This window comes from Dipodomys ordii, unplaced genomic scaffold (assembly GCF_000151885.1).
Source record: "Dipodomys ordii isolate 6190 unplaced genomic scaffold, Dord_2.0 Scaffold10, whole genome shotgun sequence".
Taxonomy (NCBI): domain Eukaryota; kingdom Metazoa; phylum Chordata; class Mammalia; order Rodentia; family Heteromyidae; genus Dipodomys; species Dipodomys ordii.
The window spans coordinates 6,745,045-6,767,121 of NW_012267226.1; the positions used below are offsets into that span (position 1 = coordinate 6,745,045).

At 43.4% G+C, this 22,077-nt stretch overlaps 2 protein-coding genes across 3 annotated transcripts; one reads left to right on the forward strand and one right to left on the reverse strand.

The window, feature by feature from the left end:
* Positions 1–698: 698 nt before the first annotated feature.
* On the reverse strand, positions 699–6,445 carry Thyn1 (thymocyte nuclear protein 1). Of its 2 annotated transcripts, none has more exons than XM_013009889.1 (8): positions 6,357–6,445; positions 6,116–6,237; positions 4,113–4,294; positions 2,761–2,829; positions 2,316–2,408; positions 1,712–1,807; positions 1,231–1,381; positions 699–908 (listed from the first exon to the last, which is right to left on the reverse strand). In XM_013009889.1, the coding sequence occupies exons 2-8, from the start codon at positions 6,156–6,158 to the stop codon at positions 862–864; spliced, it is 681 nt and encodes a 226-aa protein (XP_012865343.1). In that variant the 5' UTR covers positions 6,159–6,237; positions 6,357–6,445; the 3' UTR covers positions 699–861. The 2 variants fall into 2 exon arrangements, with proteins under 2 accessions (XP_012865343.1, XP_012865345.1); XM_013009891.1 differs by having other exon boundaries at positions 699–1,013.
* A 243-nt stretch (positions 6,446–6,688) lies between these two features.
* Acad8 (acyl-CoA dehydrogenase family, member 8) lies at positions 6,689–21,009 on the forward strand. The gene is made up of 11 exons (XM_013009884.1): positions 6,689–6,844; positions 9,991–10,091; positions 10,597–10,766; positions 11,291–11,400; positions 11,789–11,865; positions 12,323–12,460; positions 14,766–14,901; positions 14,996–15,093; positions 15,413–15,565; positions 16,234–16,336; positions 20,086–21,009. Exons 1-11 carry the CDS (start codon positions 6,730–6,732, stop codon positions 20,136–20,138), a joined length of 1,254 nt encoding a protein of 417 aa, XP_012865338.1. The 5' UTR covers positions 6,689–6,729; the 3' UTR covers positions 20,139–21,009.
* The last annotated feature ends 1,068 nt before the right edge of the window (positions 21,010–22,077 follow it).

Here is a 22,077-nt window from a genome sequence, read left to right on the forward strand (position 1 = left end):
GACACTCAGGGAAAGATTCTCATCCCAACTCTACCACAGCTCCTGCTTTCTCAGTGGACAGCTCCTGAAAAGCAAGGATGAGCACCTGTTTTAGATGATTACATGGCTGGAAAGCAAATTTAGGTTTTACCTCTTATCTGGCAACTTACTCTAAAACCCATTTAAACCTCAGTAAGACCCAGAGGACTTTAAAGGCTGGTGAGAAAGACTGGTTTAGGTCTAAAAATGCATTTCAGTGAGTGTTACAAGACCAAAGAACTCATCCCTACATTTTTCTATTTGTTAAGTAAGTATCAGCAAGGGTAGAGGTGGATGGGAGAGGCTCCCTCCATCTTTCCAATGGCCAAAGGAGCAGCCTTGGTCTAAGAGATGTGCAGGAGTATTCTGCCACATCCAATGAAGGTGAAGTGTTTTGTTTGCTTGCTTTTTGATAGTACAGTGTTGGTTCTCACTTGGCCTTTTCACACAAGGATGGAATTCTACTAGTTCAGCCACTTCTGGCATTTTGGTGGGTGTTCTTGTTTGTTTGTTTTATGGGGTGTTTTTGCTGGTAATTGGCAGACAAGTGTCCCAGATTTGTCTGTCTGGGCTGGCTTGAAACCTCAATCCTCAGATCTTAGCCTCCCGAGTAACATGGATCACAGGTGTGAGCCACCAGCACGAGGTACCAATGAAGTTTTAGAAGAAAAGCTTTCAACTTTGGTATCAAACACTTTATTGAAAAAAAAAGTAAATAAACACATTTGTACATGATCCCAGGTGAATGCAATAGGCAAACTTTTTCTAAAAGCTTTTCTTTCCCCTTCTTTCCTTCCTTCTTTCTTTCTCTTTTTGGTGTCCATTCCAACAGCAATACCTCAGTTAACTTGGTTCCTTTTTCTCCAGGCTCAAAATAAAATCAAACTCTTCTACCAGAAACAAAAAGGGATAAAAAGAAGAAATAGGTTTCTTCCTGAACAAGAAAGTGAATACCAGGCTCCAGTAGATCTTTGGTGCGATACTGCATCAGGCAGCTATTCATTCAAAAATGATAAAGATGTTTTTAAAATGCCAAGGATTTGGATACTGGGCACATAGTAATGGGAAACTCAGGAACTCCTTCCTCAAAGGTCTCACAAGTGAAGACACTGATTCAAAAGGATTTACTACTGTGCGCAAGTTTAATCAGCTAGTGAGTGAATTCATGGGGGCAGTTCTAATGTATGGATAAGGGAAGGGGCCCATTCTTACCTTGGGTCAGCGGCTGAATTGAAAGTCTCTGCCTAGTGAAGAGCGCCATATTTTTTAAGGGGCCACCAGTTGTTTTATGAGTCTGGTGGTAGGTTTTGAGCTCAGCCAGGGAGATGAAACGCTTCATCATCCGTACAAACTGTACATCCACCTATGTGACATCAGTGTACGGGTCAAAGGTTTGTCTAGCCAGGCTCTGCAACACTTGTCATACTGCCGAGGCTGGCCTTACATGCCTGGGCTCAAACAATCCTCCAGCCTCCACCTCCTGAGTGCTGGGACAATGGCATGTGCCTTATGCCAACGCATAATGGGTTTTGGCTGCTTGCAGGAAACTCCCGGGAATAAGGCTGCCAATTCTGTTCTAATGACCTAAATCAGCATATCCTCAATTGAGCAAGACTTGGCTGTGCTCCTTGTATCCTGCCCTTCTCCCTTCATCCACCTTTCCCTGCTCACAAAATAGAACAGGAGTCTTTACCATGGACCATTTGGGGTTGTCCTCTTTGCTGGATGGGTCATAATGAGGATTGTTTTTGTCAAACTGTGTGTGATCTGGGTAAGCCTCCTTAACAATCTGAAACAACATCCAAAGTTTCCCATCATTTCAGCTCCATAGCCAATCATGAATAAAAATCTAACTTTCATTCTTACTCTACCCATTTGTACCCACCTTCCCCCTTGCTATACAGCCAGCCAATCAGTGCTCATATATCTAAAAATATTATAGCCTAGGGCAAATACAGTTAGGAAATCAGCCTTGTTTTTATTTTATAGTCTTACAAGCATGTTCTAAAACTAAATAGTAATAATTACTAACAACAATTTAGATAGGAGAAGTTGCCACCAGGCTTTCTTCTGAGTGAAAGACAAAGACAGAGAGATGAAGAAGTGTGTGCTAGCAGGCCCTGAAATGAAAGCAAGATTTATTCTAGTCCTTACCATATTGGAAGGGAACAGGACAGTCTTGTCTCTGTTCCTGGGGAGAAAGACACCTCCTTTTGTTATCTATCTGAGCTGTATCCCTTAGACGAGTCAGTCTCTCTCAAGAGGGAGGGTCTTAATATACAACCTAGCCCCCTTACCTTCATAAGTCCCACAATGCCTGGCTCTTTGCAATTGCTATGGTAGAAAAAGGCTTCTTCCTCCAACTTCATGGCTCTCAGGAAGTTCCGAGCCTGATCCAAGAGAGAAGAGACAGGGATTATCCTTCCTACCAGCTTGGAAATGCCAGCTTTGGCCAAAAAAAGTTTTTTTTAAATCAGTTCTCCTTTTATTAGATCACTTTTTCTATTTTTCAACTTCTTCCCAACTCATCAGTTTGTCCCTTTGCCAAAACATCCAGACTTGTGCTAGGACACTGGCCAGAACCAGGTCACTTACAGATTTCATACAATATATGTAAATACAATATTAAAAAATTTTTTTTCAGGCTAAGGTTCTAGGAAAACAACTTTTTGGCCAAGAGGAGGAGGAGGTAGACATTTACCCAGTCCTAAGTCTCAGGAGCCTTGCACCTAATCCCCTTACCTGGTAGTTTCGAACACCATCCCAGCATGCTGTCTGCTTGGGCTCTGCTTTGAGATCATCAATGCCAAACTAGGCAAGAGGAAATAAAGTCATTCATGAAATCACCAAGGTCAAGGCCAATTGGTAAGCATATATGGAAGTTTCCTCCCTACCACTGAAAAGTGCTATAAGCTCTAACAGAAATGTGTAGTTTACTAGGAAACAGCTTTACAGAACCATTGATGTTGAATGGATTTAAGCCCTGGATTACTTGGATCTTGGATAATTAAGGGGATTAGCTGAATAGATAACCAAGATGATAATCTCTTGGTTTCTAGCATTACTCTTATGAAGTATTATGTATTTCTTCTCTCAGGCTGTTATTAACACTGGTTTCCATCTACTTCCTGAATGTATACCAAATTAAATAAGGAGGCACATAAGGGCTTGCCAGGGGCAAGCGTGTTAGTAAGCAAGCATGTTGGTAAGCATCTGCAATTCCAGCATGGAGGATTAGTGAGCTTGAGGATTTCCTGAGGCACACAGTGAAACTCTTATCTCAAAACAAGAACAACAAAAAAATTACAGAAACAGTGAAGCTGGCAAACTAGCAGGCTTTAGGATCTAACCCCACAGTTTTACTTGAACACAACTATACTTGTTTATGTACTATGGCCAATTTCCTACCATACAGGCAGTTTCAACAGAAACTATAAAACCCCCAGGCCTACAGTATTTACTATCTTGCACTTCACAGAAGTTTGCCTAGGCCTACCTGGATAGAATCTAGTTACAAAACAGGTAAGAGTCTGAACATGCCTAATCTGGATATCTGAAATCCAAAATGTTCTGAAATGTACCAATATTCAAAAGTTTTAGATTCAGATATTTTGATTAGATATGCTCAACCTGTACAACTTCCCACACATGGGGCTGGGAAGGCGGCTCAGTGGTAGAGTGCTTGCCTCCCATGCATGAGGCCCTGAGTTCGATTCCTCAGCACCACATTAAGCAGAAAAAGCTGGAAGCGGCTCAAGGCTCTTGCTGAGGGAAAGCGCCCAGGCCCAGGATTCAGGCCCCACGACCGACAAAAACAAGCCAAACTTCCCAAATACTCCACACACACACACACACACACACACACACACACACACACACAATCTCCAAACTATGAAACACATCTACACATCTGGTCCAAGGCATTTTGGCTAATACTCAACTTGTAATTGATGGTAATAAATTCTGCTGGTTTTATTCATTTTCACCTTTTCCACCCTTCAGAGGTAAGCTGGTGGTAGAACCCTATGTAGTCTCACATTCACTTTTCATTTAAGAAACAACAGCATGAAGGATTTGTAGCCAGATAGTCTCACCTTCACATCTACACCTTTCTCTAGCCGGCTCTCTGGCTCTGACTTCATCAGCCAGTACTTGCTTACATTCTTCCCACCATTTTTAGGGGCTGAAGTCTTCTGAGGGCTACAGTTTTCCTCTTTAGTCAATGCCTTGCCTGAGTTTGAAGTTTTGGAACGTTTTCCTGAAAGTTCCTTCTTATCTGTGATAGGAATGCAAAAAGCAAAGATCATGAGTCAGGCATTGCTGGGTCAAGATTATAATGCTAGCTACTTAAAAAGCTGAGATCGAAGGATCATTGTTCAAAGCCAGCCCAGACAGGAAAGCCTGTAAGACACTTATCTCTAATAAACTACCCAAATGCCAGAAGTAGAGCTTTGGCTCAAGTGATAGAGCACTAGCCTTGAGCAACAAACGCACAGGGACAGTACCCAAGCCTTGAGTTCAAGCCATAGGACCAGAACCAAAAAGAAAAGATGTCCCATAACCCTTGCTAGCAGGTAATGTGCTATCGTGGGAAAGTGTACCCTTCGGTATCATACCTAGATTCAGATCCTGGATTGTAGAAGTACTAGCAGTAATAGCATCTTAGTCTTATACATATGAAACTTCAGTTTATCTATGAGGAAATGGACAGAAAAACCTGCCTAACAGGGTATCCCTGGATTATCAATTTAATGAGGCAAGCCTTCCCATTCTTTAAGCTAAACTCAAATTCTACCTCCCTTTCAAGGCTTCCCCTGTGATGTTTCCCTCTTATTATATCCAACAGTCCAGTCTCCCAGATTTCACTTACACCTTTTTGCATGTTTGAGGTGGTCTCAAACATTTTATTTTGGAAAAGGAATTGTATTTCTTTCATCCTCACTTTTTAATCAATTCTTTCTTTTTTTTTTTTTTTGGTCGGTTGTGAGGCTTGAACTTTGGGCTTGGGCGCTGTCCCTGCACTCTTCAGCTCAAGACGAGCGTCTTCCGCTTGAGTCACAGCGCCACTTCCAGTTTTCTAGTGGTTTACTGGAGATAAGAGTCTCATGGCCTTTCCTGCCCAGGCTGGCTTAGAACTGTGATCCTCAGATCTCAGCCTCCTGAGTAGCTAGGATTACAGACGTGAGCCACCCCGCACCCAGCAAATCAATTCTTTTTTAATTTAAAATTTTAACTGATAGATAAGACATGAAAACTGCACGTATCATTGTGATTCCATGTGACATCTTGATACATGTACAGATTGTATAATGTTTCAATCAGGTTGAATAAATCTATGTCCTGAAACATTCATAATTTCCTTATAGAGATGACATTCTAAATTCTTTCTTACAGCCTTTTGAAATGTACAGTACATCATCTATAGTCACCTTCCTGTGCAATAGCACAACTGAACTTAGTAGCCATTGACCAGCCACTCCCCATCCTTCATTCTGCTCAACTCTCCTGGCCTCCAGCAACCACTTACTGTCAACTCTTCCCCGAGATCAACGTATTTTGTATTCCACATAGGAGTGAGGTATACATATATATATATAATATATATACACATACATATATATATATATATATATATACACACACACATATACATACACACACATCATTACCTTCTATGCCTTGCTTATTCACTTAAAATGATGATCACCAGTTCCACCCACGTTGTCTTAAAGGTTATTACCTTTTTACCTCGGTACCTTGGACTCCGTATAACAAATACTCTTAGTGCTTAATAACTGTGGTTTGGTTGAACAAGCAAGAAGAAACTTGGAGAGAAAAGAAAAGGATGGGAAGAGGTTAATGGGTGACAATGGGCTACCAAAAGCTTCCATCCACAAGGGAATGGAAAATGAACACTGGGGGGGGGGGCAGGGGAGACAAACTGGCCTCGAATTCCTAATCTTCCTGCCTCCATCTCCCCAGTGCTGGAATTACAAGCGTGCACCACTGTGCCCAGCTTAAAGCGAACACTCCTGAACCGGCTTCAGAGAAATGCTGTTCAGAGGGACCGCCTTTTCTGCCGTCCCGGGCAGCTCACCTGAGCTGGCGGCCCCAGCCTGCCTCTTCCGGGGTCTTGCCATGAGCTCAGCGAGGGGCGGGCGGGCAGATTTCCGGAGTCCACCGGGAGCGGCCCGAAGCCGTTCAGCCGTCCTCCAGAGCCTGCGCGCGGCAAAAAGAAGGCAACGGGAAGGGTAAAGGGCTGGCCTGCGGAGAACCGAGCCGACAGCGCTTACCAGCCCCGAGGGCCTTTTCCCCGGCCATCTATGAGATAACCTCACCTAAATTCTCTCCAGTTCTCGGCAACGTCCCCCGCTCTCGTGACCACGCTTCTGCACCTCACACAAACACGGGATCTGCGCAGACGCGGAACCCGCCTCCCCACCCCCCCGCCTCCGCCCCCCCCTCCGCCCCCCGCCTCCGCCCGCCGGCACGCAGCCTAAGGGTTCCGTGGACTACAGGTCTCATTGGTGCCTGCCACCGAGGATTTCTGGGAGTTGTAGTCCTCTCTTCCGAGAAGCACGCCTGGAGCGAGGCTAACGAGGGTCATGTTAGACTACAACTCCCATAGTGCAGTGCGACAGAGGTCGCTGGTCAGTCCAGGCCAGTGCAAATGCTGCCAGGGTCCAGTTGCACTACCTGTCTGTTTTTGTGATGGACAAGCTCCGGCTCGGCTACCTCTGCCTCGGGGCGCGCCTCAGCTGGCTTCGTCGCGGTCCCGGGACCCCCATCCAGACCTGCCACCGGAGCTTGACCTCCTGCATCGATCGTAAGGCTGAGACAAAGCGGGACTCCCGTGGGCTTCTGCGAGGAGCCTCAGGCTCGGCCTCCTCTGCGGTTGCCCCGGTGGAGGCCCGTCACCCCGAGCCTGCGTTGCAGGGCATCTCCCGCTTCTCGCGGCATCCTCTACCTCCCGAACCCCCTTCCCTCTGCCCCGCTCATTGCGGACACCCCCAGATGTGTAGCCTGTGACTGGTGTGTGTGTGATGAAGTCGCGTGTGTGGATTCCGATGTTCAGGGGGAGCCTAAGCGGCGGTGGGGGGGGGGCGGTAAATGACCTGCAGGCTTAAAACCTGTGTTGCTGAAACTGGCAAGAAAAATAAACATGCGATTGAGAAGCCACTAGGTATGGAACGAACCGGAATGTCTGAGGGCAAATGGAATATAAGCTGAAGGTGATGAAGTGTTGGTCAATTACCAGGACAAAGAGAATGAGCTCTCTGTCTGTCTCCGAACTAGTTCTTGTTTTTTTCTGACGGTTTTTCATTTGTTTAAAAATGAAGGGAGATTTTACCTACAGAAGAATGTACTCTTGAAGCACACTAAGTATAGAATATTGTGTGTTGAGGGGTGTTGCTTGATATCATCTATCTCTTAGGATTTTGTAAACAAGGTCATTTGATTGATGCCAAAGCAGAGTGGAGTGGTTATGGCAAACGATAATATAAATATGAGTGATTCCAGTAGTTACTGGTTTAACTCTAGCTGTTAGGACCTACTTCTGTTTGAAAAAGTAGTTGCACAAAGGAGTTGCCATTTTACAAAGCAGTTTATGAATACAGTGCATCTTGATCAATGACCCCTTGCAGCATTCTCATCCATGTCTCCCAATCCACCCCTTCCTGGCTCATTCAGCTTTTCAGAAGAAATTATTTTAGTCAATGAAAGAAAATTGTCTAATTGTATATTAAACCAAACAAATTAATAGGCTCTGGGTAGAGTGGTTTTGTGGTGGAGAATCTTCTAAACCTACACAAATCCCTGGGTTTAATCCTTATTACTGAAAAAGGAAATTTAAATGAATTGATAATTAACATACCTGAATGTTTCTTTGTGTTTTAAAGCTGAACAATTTTAAGAGAATTAAGATTTATTTTATATGGCACCTATATTAAGATTTATTTTATATGGTACCTATATATTATATATAAAATGTCTTCATTTTATAGGTGAGAAAATGTGCTCAATGTAGCAAAAGTAGCCTTCTTGTTTTACATTGGGCTAACAGGTTTAGAGAGGTCCCTGACTTAAATGATCCATTTTCAGAGCCAGAACTCAAAAGCCTACAATTGTCAAGCATCTGAAGATTCTCTAATAGTACTACTGGGTCTCTACTTAAGTTTTCTACTTTGGATACATTTAAAGATGGTAGTTTTATTTTAAAAGCTTCTGGAGGCTTTGCCTTTTGCTTCTAATTAAGTTGTATGTTAAAGGCTTTCCTCATCCCACTTGTTCTGTTTTTCCAATTTGCCATTTGAGTATATTGTGTGCTTACACTTTCACCTCTGCCTGTAACTGGCAAAGTTCGTGAGTCCTCTTGTTTGGCGTACTTTCCTGGTTGTTTTTGCCTTTTGAAAATTATGGAGTTTTACTTAATCTCCGTGTTTTCCTTTATATACCTTACCCTTTCTGTGTGTGTGTGTGTGTGTGTGTGTGTGTGTGTGTGTGTGTGTGTGTCCATCCGTCCGTCCGTCTTTGTGTCTGTATATATTCTGGGGCTCAAACTCAGTGCCTCACTCTTTCACTGGGCTTTTTTCATTCACAATTGATTCTTATCCACTTGAGCCACAGCTACCATCCTGTTGTGCTGTATTATCAAGTACCAGGTTCTTGCTTAGCTTGCTTATCTCATGTCTGGCACTCTGCCACTTGATCCATGCTTCCAGTCATAGAATACAGTTCTAATATTCTTAATGCTCACTGTCTTCTTTTACTCTCACGTGGCTTGGCTGACTCCACTTTTCCTATGTACTTATTTTTCAAAAATCTTTATTTCAGCCTGGTGCCCAGGGCTCACCCTTGTAATCCTACCTGCTCTCCTTTGGTTGTTTGGAATTGCTTGCCTTTAGGAAGTAGCTCTTTGCTCGGTCAAGTAAGACAATGATGAAGAAGATATAGTAACATATATTGAGCTACTAGGACTAAAACATGGTAGTACCTTCCATTTTGAAATCATTAACATTTAACCAAGTAGTTTATGAATACAATATGTCTTGATCAGTGATACCTCTTTTGACATTCTTACCCATCCCATCCTATCCCTACACACCCCTTCCATCTCTCTTTTTAATTTTTCAGGATATACATTGGATTCTTGTCTGCATTTTCCTCCTTTTTTTCATTTGTCTACCCCTGCCCCTTTGACCCCGCCCTCACCCATTTTGAGTACCCACTTCCTGGTGTTTTATTTTGCTGAACTTTGATTTTGGCTTTCTAATAACTTACACTGTTTGTGATCTCCATTGGATCTACCATGTTTCAGTTATCATACAACAGGGCCTCAGGAATGCTAGGCAACACTTGACTACATTGGACTCCGGCCTTTTAATTTGTATGGATTTATGAAGAAGAAGAAGTAAAGATATGTGTGTGTACCAGTTCTGGGATTTGAACTCAGGATCTGGGCACTATCCCTGAGCTTTCATGCTCCAAGATTTGTGCTCTAGCACTTGAGCCACAACAATCCCCAGATCTCAGTCTCCAGAGTAGGTAGGATTACAAGGGTAAGCCACCAGCACCAGGCCAAGATTAAGATCTTTGAAAAGTAAGTAGGTTGGAAAAATAAAGTCAACCAAGTCCTGTGGGAGTAAAGGGAGATAGGGATAGTTCTTGATTGCCCAGTGTCTTGATCCATCCTGCTCTTCCCATTTTTTGCTTTTTGTATCCCTGTTTACCCCCATTTCTACCTATTTACAGCTGCCACTGTGGCACTTGTAAGATGTCTGCAGAGTCTGCCTGTGTTGTCCTAGGCTGATATGGGTAAGCGTTAGAACTGTTTCCTCTCCAGCCAAGACACTGTAACAGGTGTTCTGTGTTGGGTAATGCTAAAATAACTGTCCTCTCAGCTTCCTGTTACTGCTGTTGTTCTCCTCTGGCTTTCATCCTAGAACTGAATATGTGTATTCCTACCCACAGCTTCCTTGGGATTAAATGAGGAGCAGAAAGTTTTTCAGAAAGTGGCCTTTGACTTTGCTGCCCAGGAAATGGCTCCAAATATGGCAGAGTGGGACCAGAAGGTAGGATGCTTCCCTGTGGCTAGATGCTCCACCAAGTGTCTCTGCTCACTCTGACCCATATCTTCCCCTCCTTGTAATTCCAATTGCCCAGTCTCCTTTCTCCATTTACCATAAGAAAACTATTAACAGTGACTCCTTTTCTAGAAGGCATCCAGATCCAACCTCTCTCTCTCCCTCTCTCCTTCTCTCTCTCCCTCTCTCCCTTTCCCTCTCTTCCTCTCTCTCTCCCTCTCCTTCCCCCTCCCCCCCTTCTCTCTCTCTAGCCCTGAGACTTGAACTCAAAATCTGGGCACTATCCCTGGGCTTTTTTTGCTCAGGTTTAGCATTCTACCACTTGAGCCAGAGCATCACTTCCAGCTTTTCTGGGTGGTTAATTAGAGATCAGAGTCTCACAATCTTTCCTGGGCTGGCTTTGAACCATGATCCTCAGATCTCAGTCTCCTGAGTAGCTAGGATAACAGGTGTGAGTCACCAGTGCCCAGCTTTCTCTCTTGTTTGTGGATAGGAGATGTTCCCTGTGGAGATGATGCGGAAGGCAGCACAGCTAGGCTTTGGGGGAGTCTACGTCCGAACAGATGTTGGTGGATCTGGACTGTCACGGCTTGATACCTCTGTCATCTTTGAAGCGTTGGCTACAGGCTGCACCAGCACCACAGCCTACATGAGCATCCACAAGTGAGTGAACATTCACATGGAGTGACCAGGAAGTTTCTGGCTTATAAGGAGAAGTTGATTCATGTGGGATGGATTGCTTGTCCTTGGGAAACAAAACTATTGCTAAGACATCCTAGATATGCCACCTGGGGACTTGATCCTATCTTGTATACTGCTTAGAGAATCAGGTCAGCTAGCCTTCTCCCAAGTCCTAGTACCCACTACCAGCAGACTGCTCCAGTAGAGTAGTCTGGGTACTGTCACCTGTTCCCTCTATCCACAGATGAAACTTCCAAAAATTTGAGAAAGTAGGAAGTACATTTAACACTTATTTCTAGGAGTTCTAATTGGAAGTAGCATAAACATCCAGGTAAGAAATATCACATCCTAGTGTCTCTGTTTAGAACATATTCCAGGAATATATTTTCGCCTAGTCGTTTCCTTTCAAGTTGAATCTGCTTTGCTGTCCTTTGTTCTCTTCCACTTCACCCCATTTTCTTTTCTGTCTTTATTTCTGTCAATATCTTACTTGATGCGCCAATCAGCATGTGTGTGTGGATGATTGATAGCTTTGGAAATGAAGAACAGAGACACAAGCTTTGCCCACCACTTTGTGCCATGGAGAAGTTTGCCTCCTACTGCCTCACTGAACCAGGTGGGTTTGCCATTCTTAGCAGGGGAAGACTTCTCAGGGAGAGAGGTAGAGCTAGTGTGCACTGTTCACCCACTGACCCACAGAGCCCTTACTTAACCAAGTTTGGTTGTATAGTAACAAGATTCCCATCTGTGTCACAGGTACCAAAGGTCTTCAGATTTCCTCTCAGCTGCAAACCACTGCTAGCTGGTGTGTCAGGAGAGGAACTGTGGTCTGCTTAATGCAAGCAGTTTTCACCAAGTACTAAAAATTCCTTTGGCCATGTGGATCTTAAAGTAGTACACACCCAAATGTTTCTTTAAAAGATTCATGAGGAGATAGAACTATGCTGGGCAAGGGAATCATAACCTTCTCACCCGCTTTCTGCTCCATTTGAGCCCTGCTTCAGGAAGTGGAAGCGATGCTGCATCCCTTTTGACCACCGCTAAACAACAAGGAGATCATTACATCCTCAATGGCTCCAAGGTACCAGCATGCTGACCTCCCTGAACAACTCACGTTTTCCCATCTTCTTCCTGATCCTCTGGGTCCTGAGCCTGAGTTAGTATTCCCATAGGAATGTTATATGCTAGGAGGAAAAACATTGACCCATTTCTCTTTACTCCTCTTCACTCTTTGTCTCTTATGATCTGATTCCACATAATGTTATTCATCTTGGTCTCTTGGGTTTTTGGACTCAAGGCCTCATGTTCTCACTTGGCCTCCTCTTCCCACCCCCACCCCAAGGCTGATGCTCTATCACTTGAACCACACCTCCAATTCTTCTTTTTTAATATTCTTATCAACTAAATCCCTGCTTCTCCAGTCATTGCATCTACTACTGATCCCCCCTTAGTGTCTTCTTTTGCCTATCGTAAGGAAGACTCCAGTGTTTTGCCCTGGTGTTAGGCTCCGAACTCATGTAGCACTAATGTATCCACAGGCCTTCATCAGTGCAGGTGGTGAGTCAGACATCTATGTGGTTATGTGCCGAACTGGAGGACCAGGCCCCAAAGGCATCTCATGCATAGTTGTGGAGAAGGGGACCCCAGGCCTCAGCTTTGGCAAGAAGGAGAAAAAGGTGAGTGGCTGATTAGGAAGCAATTCAAATTATGAGGCTTTTACTTGTCAGACAAAGCCCTCCCTAATTTCATAAACTCTGTCACATACTTGATTTCCTACCTTAAGCACTTGCTTCTTTAGAATGTTTAAAGAACTGAATAGAATAGGGTATTGTTAAAGAAACAGTGAGCTACTAGAGAAGGTGACAAAGTTTGCCAATAAGTTTCACAAAACACCTATTGTTAAATGCTATCATCATTTCCTCCACTCTTGGTTCAATGGTAGAGTGCTAACCTTGAGCAAAAGTGAAGAAGTGCGTAGGTCCTGACTTGAAGTCTCTCTGGCATCAGAGAGAGAGAGAATTTCAACATCATATGCAGACGAGACAAAATTAATATCAGGAATAGGCTCTAACAGGAGTAGTCTAGTTATACAGAATCTTCTACAAGGTAAAGGACATTTTCTGGTAAGTTTAGGACAGGGGCCATTTTCACAGTAGCTGGTTAGAGCACAAGTGCTAGAGGGTACCAGCTGTTTGTATTTGATGCTTTACTAATTAGACCAATGTGATCTTGCCTTCCTATGTTTATATTGTGTTTAGAAAGCCCTGAGTTCAATCCCTAGTATTGCCAAAAAAAAAAAGTGATTGTATTTTTTTTTTTTTTTTGCCAGTCATGGTGCCTGAACTCTGGGCCTGGGCACTGTCCCTCAGCTCTTCAGCTCAAGGCTAGCACTCTACCACTTGAGCCACAGCACCACTTCCAGCTTTTTCTGCTTATGTGGTGCTGAGGAATCAAACCCAGGGCCTCATGCATGCAAGGCAAGCACTCTACCACTGAGCTACCTTTCCTGCCCCGTGATTGTATTTTTTTGAGTTAAAAGGGAACCTAGGTGTGTTATATAATTTATAGTTTTCCTAATCTGCCTTGCTACAGCCTTACAGTTCTTTAAAGTTTTGAAATATATGGAGAAGATGATGAAGGGAATTAAGTGAAGACCTTACAAAATATGAAACACCTCAATGAGATTTTATTTGAAGAAAAAGCTTCTCCCAGTTTTCTAGTCCAGCTCCCCTACTTAAGGTTGGAAAAAGGAAGGCCATAAGTAAGTCAAGTGATTTTTTTTCCAAAGATGAAAACTGTAACTAGGTAGTTATGTGATGGAAATTTTCTTGGGCTTATGACTGACATATGGCATCCCCTGATAGCCTGGTAAACTAGCTCTCTGAGACAAACAAAAGAGCTCCCATTTGTAGTGTTGGCCAATTTCTGCAGTATGAATGCTCTCATCAGAGTGATTTCAAGGCACCCCTGTATATCACAGAATGCTCAGTTAGAAGAGGTGTAATTGACTCCTATAAGCTGATACCAGCACACCACTGGATCTCTTTGAAGCTAAATGCCAGACCAAGGATCGCCCACACACTGAATGCTGTTGGCCTTAATTATAGCACATTTTAAGAACTATGCTTCTAAAAGAAGTAGAGCTATTATTAATAAGATCATTAGAAGTAAACTAACAGGCATGTTGGTACATGCCTGTAATCCGAACACTGGAGGATCATGAGTTAGAGGCCAGCCTGGGCTAAATGGTGAGATAGTATCTTAAACAATCAAAATAATAGGCAACAAAAACAAAATGCCTATAAATAATTCTGACATTGTTCTTACAAAAGAATATGCTCACAGAATTACAAAAATGAGGTCAGGCCCTGTCCCAATCTTACAAGAAGTTTGTAGATAGAATTTTTAAAAAAATGTTTAATCTGGGCAACAGTGGCTTGTGCTTGTAATCCGAGGTACTCAGGAGGCTGAGAGCTGAGGATCATAGTTCAAAGCTAGCCCAGGCAGGAAAGTCCATGAGACTTTTTTTTTTTGGTTGGTCGTGGGACCTGAACTCTGGGACTAAGAGCTGTCCCTCAGCATTTCAGCTCAAGGCGAGCACTTTACCACTTGAGCCGTAGTACCACCACTGAGCCACCTTCCCAGCCCTCCATGAGACGCTTATCTCTAGTTAACCACCAGAAAAGGAGAAGTGGTGCTGTGGCTCAAAGTAGTAGAGTGCTAGCCTTGAGCAAAAATGCTCAGAATCCAAGCCCCATGACTGATGGGGGGGGGGGGAAATGTTTAGCTGAAATAAGCATCTTTGTTTCATGAGTGTTGATAAGCCTTTAACTCTGAACTCTCTTTCTTTCCTTGTTTTACATTCTTGTGGGTCTGAGTCCCAGGGTGCTTTACTCTATACTTCACAGGCTTCTGTCCACAGAGAAGGCAACCCTATGTGGGGCATTATTGGGCAGACACCCAGTTCTTGATTTTTGCCAGGTGGGGTGGAACTCCCAACCAACCCGAGCTGTAATCTTCGAAGACTGTGCTGTCCCTGTGGCCAACAGGATTGGGAGCGAGGGGCAGGGCTTTCATATTGCCATGAAGGGACTGAATGGCGGGCGGATCAACGTCGGTGAGGACCAGAAGGAATGGGGCAAGGAAGGAGTGGCTGGGGCCAGCTGCTCTTCCTGAGGCCTCATGGAAGCCTTAACTCTCTTCCTCTCTAGCTTCCTGCTCTCTGGGGGCTGCTCATGCTTCAATCATCCATGCCCGAGAGCACCTCAAGGTCAGGAAGCAGTTTGGAGCACCTCTGGCCAGTAACCAGGTAAGGCCCTGAGCATCTGCATTTGCCTTCCATCTTTAGACCTGCTCTAGGACCCATGTTCTCAGAGAAGACCATGATAGCCCTTGTGGTGCTTTCCAGAATCTGTCTTTTATTTCTATTCTGTCTTACCCATGGTCTTTCCTGCGAGGCAGTAATGCCAAGTCCAGGGCAAAACGTAGCAGGCTTAGAAATTAGGAAACACTGTGTTTGCTCTGTAGAGGAGGTAGAAGTCAAACATTGGGGTGTCAATTAGGAAGGTCTTCTGCTAGAGCCTACCTAAGCCCCTTTGTCTTGGTTCTTTTTCCTGCTCTGACTACAGTACCTACAATTCCAACTGGCTGACATGGCCACAAGGCTGGTTGCCTCAAGACTGATGGTTCGAAATGCTGCTGTGGCCTTGCAGGAAGAGCGGGAAGATGCAGTGGCCCTGTGCTCCATGGCCAAGCTCTTTGTTACAGAGGAATGCTTTGCTGTAAGTAATAAGCTCTTTGGTTCCCCTGGAAAGGACTAGGAGCAGCTGCTAGGCGTAGAGATGTTGAAAAACTTGATTAAGTCAACGCTGGGACTCTATCCTTCCAATACAAACAAGAATGGCTTTGAGGCTTAAGGATATAAATTAATGCATGAGAAGCCTGCACAGAAGTTCTCATCGCTGGCCTTTTGGCCTGTCCTGTACTGTTATGCACTTCATTATAGCACTGTCTTTCAGATGTGTTCTAGACATGATCTTTGCAAGGTTCAGAGCAGTGTACTATCTCTAGCCCAGATTTAACATTCATTGCCTCTTTACCTTATGAGGACAAAGCCATTTCTACATCAAGGCTGCATGTCTACTAGATGGTATCTGAGCTTCATATAATCCAGTCAAGGTGGTAGTAGGCAGCTTCTCCTGTGCCACTAATGAGAATGGCAGAGGTCATTTGACTGGTGGGAATAGACAAGTAAGGTAGATGGACTTCCTTTTGTCTCTAACCATATAAGAATATGGAGCTCCTCTCTGAGCTTGGTGGCTATCTGTGTGTTGTTTTTCCTCTGGTTAATATATAGTAGGCTGTCAGATTAGAGACTGGCATGGAGAGGGAAAGCAGATGTTCCAGCCTTCATGGAACTGAAGACAGTGAATCCCTTTTCTCCCTGCAGATCTGCAACCAGGCTTTGCAGATGCATGGGGGCTACGGCTACCTGAAGGATTATGCTGTTCAGCAGTATATGAGGGACTCCAGGGTCCACCAAATTCTAGAAGGTAAAAATGGCCAGAAGTTATTCTCTTTCAAAACAGTGATGGGGTAGTTGCCTTTCCAGCCTGGGCTATGTTGGCTAGTCCTCAGGCTCCCACCAGGCTCTGTCTTTTGTCTTCCTCCTTCCTTCCTTTCCTCACTCCTGTTTTGGAAGTGGCCTGTTGACACATCAGAAAGAGTACTAGCTAGGAGCCAAGAGACTGCTTTGTCTCTCTGGATGAGACATCTGATCTACTTCTGCGCTTTTCTCTTTGTGGATTAAAGAGAAGGTCAAAACTGAGATGGCAGTTTTCACTAGTGAAAAGTACACCAGTGGCTATTCTTTACTGTTACATAAAATACCTAGTCGACAGGGATCCCAGCACTTTTCATGCAATAATTTATGAACCCAGTAAAAGTGACTCACCTATGAACACAGCTTCTGAGGACATAGAGATTGGAAACGTCATAAAGTCCAGCCTGAGCAAAAAGTTAGACCCTGTCTCAACCAGTAAGGTAAGTGTTTTGATATGTAGCTATGATCCCAGCTGCACAGGTAGGAGAATCATAGTCAGAAGCCACCAGGACAAAAACATGACTCCCTCCTCCAGAGTAGTAACTAAAAAGGGGAGAACATGTGGCTAGTAAGCGCAGAACCTGGAATTCAAACCCCATTACTTCTTCCTCCCAATTTTTTTATAAAACAAATGTGAGCCAGCAGCTTTACAAGTTGATTATCAGCTCTGTATCCTAAATATGTTCATAAATATTTGTATAAATAGTGGATTTTTCCAATAAAGTTGTCAGTATGTGGATTTCTCCTTGGTAGCCACAAACATACTATCTGGGGAGTGTGTGAGACGTGAGTCAAGCTGTGCAAATGGTACCTTGAAGTGACATAGCTCTTCTGTTGTCTTGTTGGGTTTGTAATATTGGACTCTTTATGCTTACTAGGTAAACATCCTACCACTCAAGCTACACACTTTTTGTTTTTATTGTTTTTTTGAGATAATATCTCACAAAAGCAGGGCACTGGTGGCTCACGCCTATAATCCTAGCTACTCAAAAGGTTGAGATCTGAGGATCACGGTTCAAAGCCAGCCAGGGCAGGAAAGTCCATGAGACTCTTATCTCCAATAAACCACTAGAAAACCAAAAGTGGTGCTGTGGTTCAAGTGGTAGAGTGCTCGCCTTGAGCTGAAGAGTGCAGGGATAGTGCCCAAGCCCTGAGTTCAACCTACCCCCGCCCCCCCCCCAAAAAGGAGATATAACATCTCACTACTGCTTAGACTAACCTCCAATTGGTAATCCTTCATTCTCCATCTCATGATTTCCTGTATGATTGCAACTGGCTTACAGCTCTTGTTCCAGCTAGTATGGGTGGGTGTCTGGGACTACTTTAGTAGGAATATAGAACAATCTTGTGAGTGTTTGTCTCCCTGTCTGTTTTAAAACATCTTTCTCATACCTGAGCAGATACCAGAATTCTCTGTAGAGCCCCACACCAAATTGTTGGTGCCATTGGGTCTGAGCTTTGCACTTGTAGGAAGTTTAAAGGAAGGCTGTGGCTTTATGTGGAAATCACAATTGGAGCCCAATAGACAGAGTCACAAATTTCCCAGTTATTGTACTAAAACTTCATTTTTTGTCATTGTGCTCAACTTTCCCACAACTTACAACTGTGGGAAAGTTCACCTTTCTTCTAAAGGCTGTCTTTTAAGCTGGCTGTTGAGTGAGAAAAACCACACATTATTTCAAGTCATGCCATCATCACACAGAGAAAAATTAGAGTACTAGTCACTATCACCTTGTTGCTTGAGGACTTTTGGGCAAAAGTACAATGGTTGGTTTGGTTTTATTTGTCTTGTGTGGTTGCTCAAGACACAAGGTTCTTTGTGTGTCTCTTTATATTAAAAATGAAGCAAGCTGTATGCCGGTGGCATCCTCACTACTCAAAAGGTTAAGATTTAAGGAAAATGGCTTGAAGCCAGCCTGGGCTAGCTTATTTCCAATAAACTACTCAGAAAAAGCTAGAAGTAGCACTCTGACCCAAGTGGTAGAGTGCTAGCCTTGAGCACAGAGAGGCTCAGAGATAGTGCCCAGGCCCTGAGTTCAAGCCCCAGGACTGACATGCACATATACACTCAAAAAAGAAAAGCTCCTAACAACTGATTCTCCTCCTTTAAGAGAAAAATGTTCTCTTTTAAAGTTCAGTTTGCTGGGCTGGGAATGTGGTTTAGTGGTAGAGTGCTTGCCTAGCATATGTGAAGCCCTGGGTTCCATTCCTCAGTACCATATAAACAGAAAAGGCTGGAAGTGGTGCTGTGGATCAAGCGGTAGAGTGCTAGCCTTGAGTAAAAGAAACTGAGGGACAGTGCCCAGGCCCTGAGTTTAAGCCCCAGAACTGGCAAAAATAAATAAATAAATAAAAATTAAAGTTCAGTTTGCTGATTGCCAAAGAAGTGTGTGTTTATGGTTGAAAAGCTATAAAATAATTCAGTTTTACCGGCTCATGCCTGATACTACCAGTACTCAGGAGGCAGCGATCAGGAGGATCAAGGTGAAAGGTGAGACAGGACGAAAAGTCCCCTAGACTTCATTTTAATCAATAGCTAGGATGCAGTATGGTACACACCTGTCATCCTATGACCTTGGAAGTCTGAGATTGTGAGGATTTTAGAATAGTTCTCAAGACTCTATCCTATCTTAACCAAAGAAGCTGGGCATGGTGATGTACATCTGTCATCCCAGCTATGGCAGGAAACTTAAAATAGGATTATAGCACAGGCCTGTGCTCAGGCAAAGAGGGAAACCCTATCTAAAATACTCAGTGTATAGATGGGCTGGAGGTGGCTTGGTGGGAGAACCCTTGCCTAGCAAGGCTCTGAGTTCAAACCCCATAACACCAAACATGTATATATAGTGTATACACACACACACACACACACAAACGGAAAGTAAAAGTATTCACTTTCCTTCATCCAGAATTATTAATTTTTATAATTTTTTATTTTTTGGTGGTGGTGGTGGTTATGAGGCTTGAACTCTGGGCCTGGGTGCTGTCCCTTAGCTCTGCAGCTCAAGGCTAGCGCTCTACCACTTGAGCTACAGTGCCAATTCCAGTTTTCTGGTGGTTTATTGGAGATAAGAGTCTCACAGACTTTGCTTCCTGGGCTGGCTTTGAACCATGATCCTCAGATCTCAGCCTCCTGAACAACTAGGATTACAGGTGTGAGCCACCAATGCCTGGCGCTTTTTTTGTTGTTGTTGTTTGTTTTGTTTTTTTATTTCTGGAAGTACTTTTTGTTTTTTAAAGTAGAGTTATATTCTACCTTTTTTTGTATTTGTATGCTAGTTCGGGGGCTTGAACTCAGGGCCTCATGATCTTTCTTAGCCTTTTTACTCAGGGTTGGTGCTCTACCACTTCCTGGGTTTTTGATGGTTAATTGGAGATAAATATCTCACATTTGTCTGCTCAGGCTGGCTTTGACCCAGGATCCCCAGATCTCAGCCTTCTGAGTAGTTTGGATTATAGGAATGAGATACCAGTGCTCTTCCCCGTTACCCCACCCCCACCCCGCTTTTCTAAATCTAATGCAAACATTTTTTTAATAATAAGATGAGATTTTAAAAAACCAATTATTTCTCATTTCTTGTCTCCTCCCCACCCACCCTGTACCATAGAGAAAAAGGATAAGAGCAACCATGGTAGTTTAAATCCATGACTATCTGCTCCTTCTAGATCTAGATCCTTCCTGCTTTCTCCCTCTTTCAGGTAGCAACGAAGTGATGAAGATGCTGGTCTCTCGAAGCCTGCTTCAGGAGTAGCACACATGGGGTACCCTGGCATGGTGTTCACTGGCAGCTGCCACCACCATTGAGTGCTTCCACATGGACTGTTCACTTCCAAGTGGGATCATGGAATATGAAGGGTTGAGCTTTTCCGAGGTGCGACCTGAGCTTTGTGTTGGCTCTTGGGCTGTAATAGTGTTCAGAAACAGAAGAGCTTCCCTGATGAGTCATGTCTCTCTCACAAACACAAAACCCCTAATGCCAGAAAGACAATCAGTGAACATCTATTATCAAAGTCTTGCCTTGGATCCCCATGGTCTCAATTGGTCTGCATTTTACCAGCTCCCTTGATTTCTCCCTCAGGGGACTGGGTACTTCCCTGAGGCTTTTCCTCATCATAGAACAAAGATGTGGAGAGGCTAGGAGAGGGAGCCCTCTGTGCCAAAGTAGCAATGTCTGGCTAGCACTCTGAATGTAAATCAGGATTTAGTGAGTATTTGGGAAGCTACTGTTAAGCTGTGCTTAGTGTGTATCTGCACTTGTGAGCTACCCAGTTAATCAAGGACTGTTGTTAATTGGAATTTTGAATGTGTGCTGGTGGTTTCTTTTTGGGCTTTTTTGGGGGAAGGGGGTTTGTTTATTGTTTTTGGGTTTTTGTTTTTTTGAGAGGCCTGTGGTCTACAAATGATATTTAGGATTTCTATCAACTTTTCTATCTGGACTTGTTTTCTGTTTCAGATTGCTTCTCTAATGAAATACTTTTAATCACTACATTAGTAAATAAATTCTCCCCCTTTTTATATTATCTCCATTCACTAATGTTGGTTTTTGCTTCATCTTATAAACTAAGCCTCTACTATTTTTAAGAGATGTGTTATATTTGATTAAACATTTCACTGAATTTGGAGTAATAGTTTAAAATCTCTCCTAGGCAGTTTTTGTCCTTTGGAAAGTATGCCCCATGGGCTAAAGCCATAGCTCAACTGGTAGAGTGCTTGCTTAGCAAGGCCTGAATGCAGATACTAGTACTGCTGAAGAAGTGAATACATAGACAAATAATTAAGCAACTATGAGCATACTCTTTAAATTATTAATAGTTTTCAAAATAAACATGGTTTATGTATATGAAAGTATTTAAAGTAGTATTCAAAGATGAAAACTTTTAGGAAAACTGGATAGATACAAATATTATTTTACTCCTTTTTCTCTATAAAAGACATATATACATGACCTTCTGTTAACCATTCTGTTAACTACAAGTCAGTATTTATAGAAAAATCTGCTCATCTGAAGCCACAACACTTTTGTTAGGCTGTACTGGGGATTAAACTCAGGGACTTCTGCTTGGTAGGCAGACATTCTACCCCTGTAGCTACTTGTGTAGCTTCATACAACACACACAAACACACATAGACACTTTCTTTTTGTTTTCTTTCTTTTCTTTTTTTTTGCTGGTAGTATTGGTGTTTGACCCCAGAGCTTTGGCTATACCACTGGAGCCATGTATACCTCTAGCCCTTTGGGCTGTAGTTTATTGTTTATTTTGGCAGTTCTGGTCCTTGTATTGGTAAGGTGATCATTCTGCTGTTTAAGCCATGCCTCTAGCACCTTTTAATGTTGGTTATTTTCAAGGGAAGGACTCAATTTATGCCCAGGCTGGCCTGAGCTTCAGTCCTCCTTCCGTCTTTCCATTTTTCTGGCCTTACAGGCCAGATGTCAAGCTGGAATGACAAACACATACCACTACACTTAGACATTGAGTGAGATGGAGTCTTTTGAAGCTTTATGCCCTTGCTGGCCTCAAGTCTTGACCAATTTATTCCCCCCAAAGATATAATTAAAGGTTTAAGCCATTATGCCCAGCTTGCTCTGGTCATATTGTAGTGGTACCTGCACTTGAACTGGGTCTTGCACCCTGACTGGACTTCTGCCCACTGGTAGTATTTCACCACTGAGCCACACCTGCTTTTTTTTA